The 12,143-nt window shown below is 42.6% G+C and overlaps 1 protein-coding gene across 2 annotated transcripts in view; it reads left to right on the forward strand.

Annotated features, from left to right (window-relative positions):
• The window catches only part of LACTB (lactamase beta), a 92,118-nt gene extending 80,794 nt beyond the window's left edge, over window positions 1–11,324 (forward strand). For both annotated transcript variants that reach the window (XM_077472070.1, XM_077472069.1), the window contains one exon: window positions 9,846–11,324. In XM_077472070.1, coding sequence (XP_077328196.1) covers window positions 9,846–10,362 — 517 coding nt within the window. In that variant the 3' untranslated portion in view covers window positions 10,363–11,324. The remainder of the gene's footprint in view (window positions 1–9,845) is intronic.
• Window positions 11,325–12,143: the final 819 nt, after the last annotated feature.

Here is a 12,143-nt window from a genome sequence, read left to right on the forward strand (position 1 = left end):
CTCGGAGTCAGGGACTTGAAATAAGAATGCAAATTGGGTGTTTCACCAGCTCTCTAATGTGGTGCATTTACTCTTTTTTTTGGTCAGTGATTCAGGAAGTGCCTAAAGGCCAATGCCAGTTTTATAAAAGTTCCTAAAAGTATTAATAGTTGTGCTCTTAAGTTTACATTCAAACCCCTTTGTGTCAACTTGTGTGCATGTCATCAGCCCAAAATCACCTGGGTATCATTTGGGTGGTTTCTGTTCCCATTATGATTTAAAAAGAGTAAACACAGTTAGTTGATAATAAATGGCTTCATCCAAATACTAACCATGAGTGAAAGAAAATTTTGTTATCACTCATATTCAGGGTAAACTTATGAGCACAACTGTGTGTGTGTGTGTGTGTGTGTGTGTGTGTGTGTGTGTGTGTTGTTGTTGTTGTTGTTGTTTTTTTGTAATATATATATAAATATAATATTTCTGTTATAAGACATTTTTGCAGGGATAGAAAACATAAAAATAAAAAGCAGCTTCCCGCCAGCCATACACATAGCAAATTTCTTTCCTGCCTGCAACCATGGTTTGCAGGAAAGAAGTTCGCTCAATTCCCCCACCAACACAGACCATGTTGATGCAGTAATCCCTGCTGAGCAGTTGTCTTCTCCTGATGAGGTGAGGGCAGGGGAAACCGTCCCCACTGGGAGAAGACAGTGATTATTGCTAGCGGATATAGCAGCTCCTAGCGACAATCGCAAAAGAATCTGGTAGGCTGGTTGATAGATCAACTTGGTACAATCAGCCTGTCCATTAACATTTCGAATCTCAGACGCTTCCTGGTGAACCGGCCGAGATTCAAACCCTGTAAGCCCGGTCTTACCCTATATCCGACCCTGATCCAGCACCTTTCCTCTCCTGCTGTTTCCCCCAAGGATTACTACCCCAGAGCTAGAACACCCCTCTTCTCTTCCATTAAACTTGCAGGATGGAATGTATGACCAGATTGTTTTTGTTTAGGGCAGATTCAACCTATTGTTCCCTAATGTCTATAGCTGACTTCAACTAACTGCTGAGATAAAAAAAAAAAGGAAAGACCACAGAGAGATTGTACAGCGCCTTGCAAAATTATTCATCCTCTTGGTATTTTTCATGTTTTTGGTTGCCTCGCAACCTGGAATTAACATGGATTGTTTGAGGATTTGCATCATTTAATTTACAGAACATGCCCACAACTTTGAAGATGTTTGCATCGCAATAAAAAAACAAAACAAAAAAAACAACAACTAGGACAAAATAACAAAAAAGTCAATGTGCAGAACTTTTCACCCCCCCCCCCCCCCCCCCATGTTTAATACTTTGTAGAGCCACCTTGTGTGGCTATCACAGCTCCAAGTCACTTTGGATAAGTCCCTGAGTTTGCCACATCTTACCACTGGGATTTTTCCAATTCCTCTTTGCAAAACTGCTTCAGCTCCTTCAAGTTGAATTGTGGTCTGGGCTTTGGCTAGACATTCCAACACATTTGCATGTTTCTTTAGCAGTGTGTTTGGGGTCATTTTACTGCTGGAAGGTGAACCTCTGTCCTAGCCTCAAATCACACACAGAGTGCTACAGGTTTTGGTCAAGAATATTGCTGTATTTAGCACCATCCATCTTTCCCTCAACGTCCCCACAGCATGATTTTGCCACCACCATGTTTTACTGTGGGGATGGTGTTCTTTGGGTGATGTGATGTGTTGGGTTTGCACCAGACATAGCGTTTTCTTTGACCAGACCAGAGCACCTTCCTCCATACATTTTGTGAGTCTCCCACATGTCATTTTGCAAACTCAAAATGTGCCATTTTGTTTTTTTGCTGAAAGTAATGGCTTTCTTATGGCCACTCTGCCATAAAGCCCAACTCTATGGAGCGTACAGCTTATTGTCGTCCTTTGTACAGATACTCCAGTCTCTGCTGTGGAACTCTGCAGCTCCTCCAGGGTTACATTAGGTCTCTGCTCCCTCTCTGAATAATGCCCTCCTTGCCCAGTCCGTGAGTTTTTGTGTGCGGCCGTCTCTTGGCACGTTTGCTGTGACACTTAGGCTCGGTTCACACAGGGGCGACACGACTTCAGGACGACTTTGTGAGGCAACTTGGCAGAAGAACTGAAGAGGGGGACAAGACCCCGGAAGTCGGAAGAAGAGGGCGGCGGCGAGGAAGAAAGCCGGGCTCCTCCGCTAGTAAAAGAGCTAGAAGAAGATAGCGGAGTCCGGCGAGAAGACCCCCGAAGACGGAAGACCCCCGGAGCTGTGCAATAAACTATTTTATCTTGTGTGTTGTGTTTTTTTTTGTACTTTATTTTACAGGTGAATGGGTAGGGGTACATTGTACCCCATACTCATTCACATAGGGTGGGGGGCCGGTATCGGGGGGCCCCCTTATTAAAGGGTGCTCCCGGATTCCGATAAGCCCCCCGCCCGCAGACCCCGACAACCAACGGCCAGGGTTGTCGGGAAGAGGCCCTTGTCCTCATCAACATGGGGACAAGGTGCTTTGGGGTGGGGGGCCGCACGCCCCCCCTCCCCCAAGGCACCCCCCATGTTGAGGGCACGCGGCCTGGTATGGTTCAGGAGGGGGGGCGCCCGCTCGTCCCCACCCTCTTTCCTGGCCGGCCGGGTAGTGTGCTCGGATAAGGGTCTGGTATGGATCTGGGGGGGGACCCCCACGCCGTTTTTTCCCTTGGAATCCATACCAGACCTAAGGGCCTGGTATGCTCTCGGAGGGGGAACCCACGCCAAATTTTTTTCAGAAATTTGGCGTGGATTTCCCCCTTCAGAGCTAATAATTCTGTCAAAGTCGCCTCCGTATAGACAGACATCCGACTTGGAGGCGACCTCCATTGAAATCAATGGGTACAAGTCGCCTACAAGTCGGATTCAAGTAGTACAGGAACTTCTTTTGAAGTCGGAGCGACTTCAGTAGCGTGCATTAAGACGGCTCTCATTCACTTACATTGATTTTTAAATGTTGTCCGACCTGAGGCGACTAGGGGCGACCTGAAGTCGGATCGGAGTCACCCCTGTGTGAACCGAGCCTTAGATTGTACACAGGTGGACATCATTTCACTAATTATGTGACTTCTGAAGGTAATTGGTTGCACCTGAGCTTTTTATGGGCTTCATAACAAAGGGGGTGAATACATTCGCACATGCCAATTATTCGTTTTTTTTATTTCAGAAAAATAGTTTTATGTATATATTCTAATTTTTACTTCACCAACTTGGTCTATTGTGTTCTGATTCACCACATATAATTCAGATAAAAAAAAAACATTGAACCAAAGGCTGTAATGTAACAAAAAAAGTAAAGAGCCAAGGGGGTGAATACTTTTGCAAGGCACTGTGTTTTGTTTTTTGTTTTTTTTTAATGACAGTGCCTTCTGTTTAATGCGTTTTCTTAAATTAAAAGAGCATTTTTGATTTTTATAGTATAGCAAATTAATGCTATGGTGTTTCTTACTGATGTTTTTTCCCGTAGTTAATCATACAGAGAGTTTTTGCATTTATAAATCTTTCCTTCGGATCCACCCTGGCTTCTGTTGTAATACATATTTTACAAATTATTTATGGCAGGGAAGTCACAATATGTAAATTGCTGAGGAATTTGAGTTTCAAAATCATTATGCAAATCATTTCATTGCAGAAAAGTACAGGGCCAAACCAGGATGAACATGTGAGGATATAATGTATGTGGGAGCTTCTGTCTGGTTCATTTGTACTTCACTACCTGACATGGCACAAGTATGCAGAACAATAGTTGCAGCTTTTCAGACATCATTGGATCACTAGATGATAAAGCCAGGATGGCAGAATATACATTTACCTACATATATATACCCACAATGCCAGGTGCTCTTAAAGCGGTAGTAAACCCGCAAATTTTTTTATTTTTTTTAAACCTGCAAAGCAAAAGGCATAATGAGCTAGTATGCACCGCATACTAGCTCATTATGAAATACTTACCTTAAAACGAGGCCCCGACAGCTCCCTCGGCCTTTCTTCCGGGTATCGCGGCTCCGTGCTGTGAGTGGCCGGAGCCGCGATATCGTCAATTTCATTCCGGCCGGCCGGCCACTGCCGGATTTTCAGGCCGAGAATCCCCTTGTGCGCATGCGCCGCTGCAGTCAGCGGCGCATACCGAGGGGAATATCTCCTAAACCGTACAGGTTTAGGAGATATTTTGTTTACCTACAGGTAAGCCTTATTATAGGCTTTCCTGTAGGTAAAAGTTAAAAATTCGAGTATACAACCACTTTAAAGCGTTTGTTACCCTAAAAAAAAAAAAAAGGGATTCTGTTAGCATGTTATACAACACAGTGCGTGTGTTGTGTAATTTGGCCCCTTTTATAACCTGAAATACATTGAGGGAAAAAAGTATTTGATCCCCTGCTAATTTTGTACGTTTGCCCACTGACAAAGAAATGATCAGTCTATAATTATAATGGTAGGTTTATTTTACCGGTGAGAGACAGATTAACAACAAAAATATCCAGAAGAACACATTTCAAAAAAGTTATAAATTGATTTGCATTTTAACCACTTAAGGACCGAGCCTCTTTTTTGAGATTTGTTGTTTACAAGTTTAAACAGTTTTTTTGCTAGAAAATTACTTAGAACCCCAAACATTATACATTTTTTTTTCTAACACCCTAGAGAACAAAATGGCGGTCATTGCGATATTTTCTGTCACACCGTTTTTTTTTTGGGAAAAAAATGCATTTTTTTTAAATTAAAAAATAAGACAACAGTAAAGTTAGCCCATTTTTTTTTTATATTGTGAAAGATAATGTTACTCTGAGTAAATTGATACCCAACATATCACGCTTCAAAATTGCGCCCACTCGTGGAATGCCGACAAACTTTTACCCTTAAAAATATCCATAGGCGACGTTTAAAAAATCTACAGGTTGCATGTTTTGAGTTAGAGCAGGTCTGGGGCTAGAATTATTGCTCTCACTCTACTGGTCACTATGATACCTCATATGTATGGTTTAAACCCAGTTTTCATATGCGGGCACTACTCACGTATGCGTTCGCTTCTGCACGCAAGCTCTGTGGGATGGTGCGCGTTTAAAACATTTAAAAAAAAATCTGGGGCCCGCACACAGGAGTATGCTTGACTGTCGGGTGCCGAGGACCTGGCGCATCGTGGTAAATGGCCGCTGACATACCCCACCATCCATCAATGCTTGGCCATCCCATCCACCCCCTTCCATGCTCAGCCATACTCAGCCATACCCAGTCATGCTCAGCCATACCTAGAAATACCCAGCAATACTAAGCCATACTCAGCCTTACCGTACCTAGAAATACCCAGCAATACACGGTCATACTCAGCCATACGTAGCAAAACCCGGCCATACATAGCCAAACTCGGTCATACTCAGCCCTGCCTCAGCCATACAACATCCAGGCCACCTCAGTGCCACTACAGTGCCCATCAGTTTCTCACGAAAGTGTAATAGGTAGTCAAATTGGATTTGACATTTTATGTCCCTAGAACACCTGATGGTGCTCCCTGCATGTTGGGCCTCTGTATGTAGCCAGGCTGTGGAAAAGTCTCCCACATGTGGTATTGCCGTACTCGGGAGGAGTAGGAGAATCTATTTTGGGGTGTAATTTTTGGTATGTACATGCTATGTGTTAGAAATATTGTATAAATGGACAACTTTGTGTAAAAAGAAAAAAAAAAAGTGTTTTCATTTTCTTTCCACATTTTCCAAAAACTTGTAGAGAAAAGAGGACATGTTCAAAAGACTCATTATGCCTCAAAGATTATACGTTGGGGTGTTTTCTTTCCAAAATGGGGTCCTTTTGTGGGGCGTTTCCAGTGTCCTGTTGCTCCAGGGCCTTCAAAAGTGCAAGAGGTAGTCAAGAAATTATATGTTTAATTTATGCTCCTAGAACGCCTGGAGGTGCTCCCTGAATGTTGGGCCTCTGTATGTGGCCAGGCTGTGTAAAAGTCTCACACATGTGGTATCGCCATACTCGGAAATAATAGTATGTGTTTTGGGGTGTGATTTGTGGTATGCAAATTACCACAAATTCAAAAAATTCACCATGCCTCTTACTAAATACCTTGGAATGTCTACTTTTCAATAATGGGTAATTTGGAGGGTATTTGTACTTTCCTGGCTTGTTAGGGTCTCAAATGAGATAGGACAGGCATGATCAATTTTCAGAGATTCACACCACAGCTTGTGGACTCTCTAACTTTCATACAGACCAAATAATATCCACTGATTTGGGTTATTTTTTACCAAAGATATGTAGCAGTATAAGTTTTGGCCAAAATTTATGAAGAAAAATGACTAGTTTGCAACATTAATAATAGAAACAAAGAAAAAATTTTTTTTTTTTTTTTTTTTTACAGAATTTTTGGTCTTTTTTCTTTTATAGCGCAGAAAAATAAACCCAGCGGTGATTAAATGTCGGCCAAAGAAAGCTCTATTTGTGTGAAAAAAGGACAGAAATTTCATATGGGTACAATGTTGCATGACTGAGTAATTGTCATTCAAAATGTGAGCGCACCGAAAGCTGAAAATTGGTCTGGTTAGGAAGGGGGTTTAAGTGGCCAAGACCAAAGAGCTGTCCAAGCCTGTCAGGAACAAGATTGTAGACCTACACATGGCGGGAATGGGCTACAAGGCCATCGACAAGCAGCTCGGTGAGAGGGTGACAACAATTTGTGTGATTATTCGCAAATGGAGGAAACGCAAAATAACTGTCAATCTCCCTCGGCCTGGGGCTCCATGCAAGATCTCAAGTCAGAGTTTCAATGATCATGAGAATGGTGAAAAATCAGCCCAGAACTACACAGGAGAATCTTGTCCATGATCTCAAGGCAGCTGGGACCATAGTTACCAAGAAAACAATTAGTAACACAGTATGTCTTGAAGGACTGAAATCCTGTAGCGCCTGCAAGGTCCCCCTGCTCAAGAAAGCCTATGTACAGGATCGTCTGAAGTTTGCTAGTAAACATCTGAATGATTCAGAGGAGAACTGGGTGAAGGTGTTGTGGTCAGATGAAGCCAAAATTAAGCTCTTTGGCATCAACTGAACTCCCTGTGTTTGGAGGAGAAGGTATGCTGCTGATGACCCTTAGAACACCATCCCCACAGTCAAACATGGAGGTAGATACATTATACTTTGCGGGTGTGTTTCTGCTAAGAGGACAGGACAACGTGACCGCATAAAAGGGACGATGGACAGGGCCAAGTACCGCCAAATCCTGGGTGAGAACCTTCATCCCTCAGCCAGGGCATTGAAATAGGGTCATGGGTGGGTATTCCAGCATGACAATGACCCAAAACACATGGCCAAAGCACCAAAGGAGTGGCTCAAGAAGAAGCACATTAGCTGGCCACTCCAGGACCTTAATCTCCAGACCTTAATCACATAGAGATGTGTGTAAACTAGAGGTGTTGAAAATAATCAACGCATGGATGCATCACGTTGCAGCCTCTAACGATTCTGCATCAATGTGAAAGTCACCTGAATGACGTGGGTGCTGTGGGCAGGCTGTCACTCCCAGCCCCATTGCCACATCTTCAAAGCCGGTCCATCGTTGGTGAGTTGGAGTGATTACAACTCTGCCAGAGCTGCTCGACAGCTCTGGGGTGATGAGAGAACAGTACACTGTGCTTGAAATGTCCAGATAGAGGCTTGAGTATTCAGCATCCAGATCGAGGCTTGGTTACTACAGAGGAATAAACAGTGAAGTTGAAGCTGGAGAGGTGATCTCTGTACAGTAATAAGCAGAGGAATTTGAATCCAGGAGAGGTAGTGACCATGCTATTCTATTCCAAGCTTTCATTGGGCTGTGTTTAAATATAATTGTGTCTTTCCTTTATAGGCAGACCCTAATTATTATTTTTTTATTCAAGTGCTGGTAGAATGATACTCCCCTTGCTGGTGGGAGCCGGTCATACCACAAGGCAGCCTGAGACTGGAAGCTGCTCCTGACATTAGTATTGGTGCTGCATGTCCATTGAGCTGAAAGTGTTTTGGCTTTGGAGGGGGGGGGGGTAAGCACAGGGCAGCATTTCAGCCAGTGGGATAGAAAGAGGCCTTTTACATCTATGTGTACCCAGAACACATGTTGCTGCACCATACGTTTTGAATGGAAACCCAATATACTAAGCAATGCAGTGTGCCACAATGCATATAATGTGCTGTGTTAGTATTGTTTTGGCATATCTGATTTTTAGTACATTGGCAGCCCATTGAATTTAGTGCACATTAATATGTGACAAAACGCACATTAACACACCACACAAATGTATATGGCCATAAACAGAACAAATTTAATTGGCAATCAGATGCCACAACACAGGAGCCACTCCACCCCGACATCCCCAACCTTGGACTCCAGCAGGAGACCATCGCAGACACCCCCAACCCTGCCATGTTCACAACACAAGGGATCCTCTACCTCTGATAGTCCTCACCTGCAGACTCCATGATGACCATCTTAACATCCTCCCTTTGATTCTTCCATCCTTCAGTCCCACCCCCCCACCACCACCATTTTTATCTTTGAACTCTTCAATCCTTCTGTTCCTAAACATGGATTTCTCCATGCCTTGACTGTGCCATCCTTCAGTTACTATCTTCATACTCCTCCATCCTTCTATTCTCTATCCATAGATTTCTCCATCTCCATCCCCAGATGCTTCCATCCTTAATTTCCTATCTCCAGACTCCTCCAGCCTTCTAATCTCTATCCATGGATTCCTCCATCCCCAGACTCTTCCATTCTCCAGTTCCTATCCCTAGACTCCTCCAGCCTTCCATTCTCTATCCATGGATTCCACCATCTCCAGACTCTTCCATCTTCCTTTCTTATTCATGGATTCTTCCATCCTTCAGTTCATACCCTTCCCTCGTGTCCTGGACTCTTCCATGTCCTGCTACATGCAGGGAGTTATTCTGACTGCTTGAATTTTTTTCTGATGGAAACCATGGGCAGTAATTGTGATGCACGGAATCAAATCGAATAGTTGACCAGATAACTGTGGTCGAATCATGAGACCAGTGAAGATGCACACCTCTGGTGCAAACCTGGTGGCCCAACTACAATTAACATCTGACATCTGTGATTGCCATCAAGGGTTTTGCAACGGGATCAAATACTTATTTCACATATTAAAATGCAAATCAATTTTGCATTTTGTAGCTGTAAGATTGAGAGAGGCGGCACATGAGCCATGAAATCCAGGTATAGAACAAAAAAAACAAAAACGCAGACACTAGGGCACACAGCATTATTAACCACAAAGGATTATAAGAAGATATTACACTGGCTTAACCACTTGAATTGAGTCATTAGAGGTCTGTTAGATGCAAAATCCCTGATGATGTGGTCAGGAATTATTCAGATTTTACCACTTTTGAGTTCACTCAAGAGAAAAAAATATATTCTTTATTATTGTGCTTTGTGTAAGATTCCACCTGTTACACCATAGCTTACACTTTAATTATAACAGAGTAAATTGGGGACCTGTAGTATTTATACCTCCTTCCATCTGAAAGCAGCTCACAGTGCTCCTGGTCTCACACAGGAACTGAATAAGTGCTGAGGTTTGGAAGGGGAGCCAACCACGCCACATTGTCCACATGTAGAAGTGATTGAGCAGGTTAACTTCCCCATCCATCACTTCTACAGAATGCAGCAAAGCAGAGTGTGTTAAGACCAGGACCCCAATTATACACCATGTCATAGACACCCATTGCCTTGTGGGTGATCCAGACCTCTCTCCAATTGATAAATGTTTGCCATTGTCAGATGACTTTTGAGGCTTATCTTTTTTTTTTTTTTTCCACAGGTTTTACATCTTTAGTGACAAGAAGCGGCTTAAGAACAGTCCATATGTTGATAACTCCTACAAATGGGCAGGTGGTGGTTTTCTATCCACTGTGAGGGACCTTCTGACGTTTGGCAATGTGCTCCTTTATAGTTACCAGGCCCAAAATACAACTGGGAGTCTTCCAGGATACCTTAAACCGGGCACCATCAGCATGCTGTGGAGACAAGTCCCCAATACTGAGATGTCTTGGGACAAAGATGGGAAATATGCAATGGGTTGGGGAACTGTGAATAGAAAACAGGATTATGGGCAGTGTAAGCTTCAGAAACATTACATTTCACACACAGGAGGGGCAGTCGGAGCTAGTAGTGTCTTATTAATTATGCCTGAAGATGATCCCATGTTATGGGACAGTCAGACAGTAATCCCACCAAGAGGTATTGTGGTGACTATAATAGTCAACATGCAGCAAACGGGGCTCAACACCACTGCTTTAAAGATTGCACTGGAATTTGATAAAGCCAAGTTAGACTAGTTATAAAAATTGTACATTGGTAATGAAACTGTACACTTCATGAATGATCAGTTCTGCAAGTTTTTTTTATGACTATGCACAAGTTTTAGATTTATGGTGAGGATCGTTGACCAAGGAGGAAAGTCTTCTAGTTCATAAAATTATGTACTGGAAGTGCAGTGTATAATAACACCAGCCAAAAATAACAGAGTGCAGAAGGGACAGATATGTCCTGTACAGTTAGTTACCTACTACATTTAGCTGTACTTTTTAACTTTTTTTATTTTTTATTGAATTTTTAAACTGATGCAAGGTTAGTAAGAAAAGATTTGTAATTTACATGTTCATAATGGAACTACCGTAACTTTTATCAGGAAGCTGGTCTAATATGGCAAAGTAAAAACCACATCCTTCTGTATCAATGTTAAATTGCATGTGTACCAGTCTGGGAATCAAATTCTAAGACTTTATTTGTGGTCGTGCCTCACAGACTGCTTACCTCTTCTGTAGAGTATACCTATTACAGCAGTTTAATAAAAAAAAAATGGTTTCTATTACAAATAATGCAGAAATGCACAACTGTTTTCTAGTAGAACACTTGTAGTTCATTGACACAAGATATGCTCTGCTATCTATGCAAAGTATCTAGAGCCACAAGTTTTTTTTTGCTTTTGGATAGAGTTTGGAATAGTTAAAACCCCATCAGTATATGATTTGCTGTGTATGTTGTGTTAGGAAGATTTCCCTTCACTTTCTGTCCTGCACACACCACAGGAAGTAGGAGGGAATCTCCCACAGAGAAAAGATGAAGTTGGCCTAGTTTACATAGGCTTCAGCTGGTAGAACAGCAGTATCAACTTTTATAAAGCTTTCCACAAGCTTTGAGCAGTTTACTTGAAGCCTTAAGAGCATGTTTCAGCTCCTGTTAGAAAATGTTATATGCAGATCTTATCACAGATATTAAACCCAAAAGCAAACATTTATTCTATTGCAGCTTACCAATTCTTAGATGTGATGGAGGCATTGGTTTTCAATCTGTCTTTTTTTTTTTTGTTGTATTTTCATCTGGTGATCCAGCCAGTAAGGCCGGGTTCACATATGTGTGGTCATGGTTCCCAGCATGGAGTCCAGTGCGTCCCTGTTTACTGGGTCAGGTCCAAATTTTGGCCTTAATTAGCACCTGAACTGGACCCGAAGACACAGGACCCTTTTGGAATGTGGACCGCAGCCGCCACGGATATAAGCCTCTATTGAGAACTGGTCACATTCGCATGTCATTCGGTTTGGATACAGAGAAACCCGCACATATGTGAACCCAACCTGTTGGGTCTGTTTTTCAAAAGAGCAAGATTTCTTCCAGATGTATCAGTTTTACAAGAATAAGACAAACCATTTACCACTGATGGGTGTTTTACAATCAGTTTTTATTTATTCGTGTAAAACCTTTATCCCTTTAATATATATTTTTATTATTTTCTAGAAAAAAGAGCAGTACAAATCATATATAAAAAATTGTATATTAAAATACATATAAATAAATTACGTTTTTAACCACCTCCCGCCCGCCCTATAGCCGAATGACGGCCTTAGAGCAGGTGGGTTCCTTCGCCTGGCCGTCCCTGGACGGCCTTGTGTTTACTTCCGCAATGCGCGCCGCCGGGGGCGCGCATCGCGGAAGTATTGTATTCGCCGTGTCTCCCGGAGACAGGCAAAAACAGATCGCCGTGAACGGCCAATCAAAGCGGCCGTTCACAGCGCAATCGCAGCTGCCAATGGGAGATGATCTCATATGTAAACATATG

Source organism: Lithobates pipiens, unplaced genomic scaffold (assembly GCF_037356315.1).
Source record: "Lithobates pipiens isolate NorthernLeopardFrog02 unplaced genomic scaffold, aLitPip1_a1.2 Scaffold_8, whole genome shotgun sequence".
In the NCBI taxonomy this organism is placed as follows: domain Eukaryota; kingdom Metazoa; phylum Chordata; class Amphibia; order Anura; family Ranidae; genus Lithobates; species Lithobates pipiens.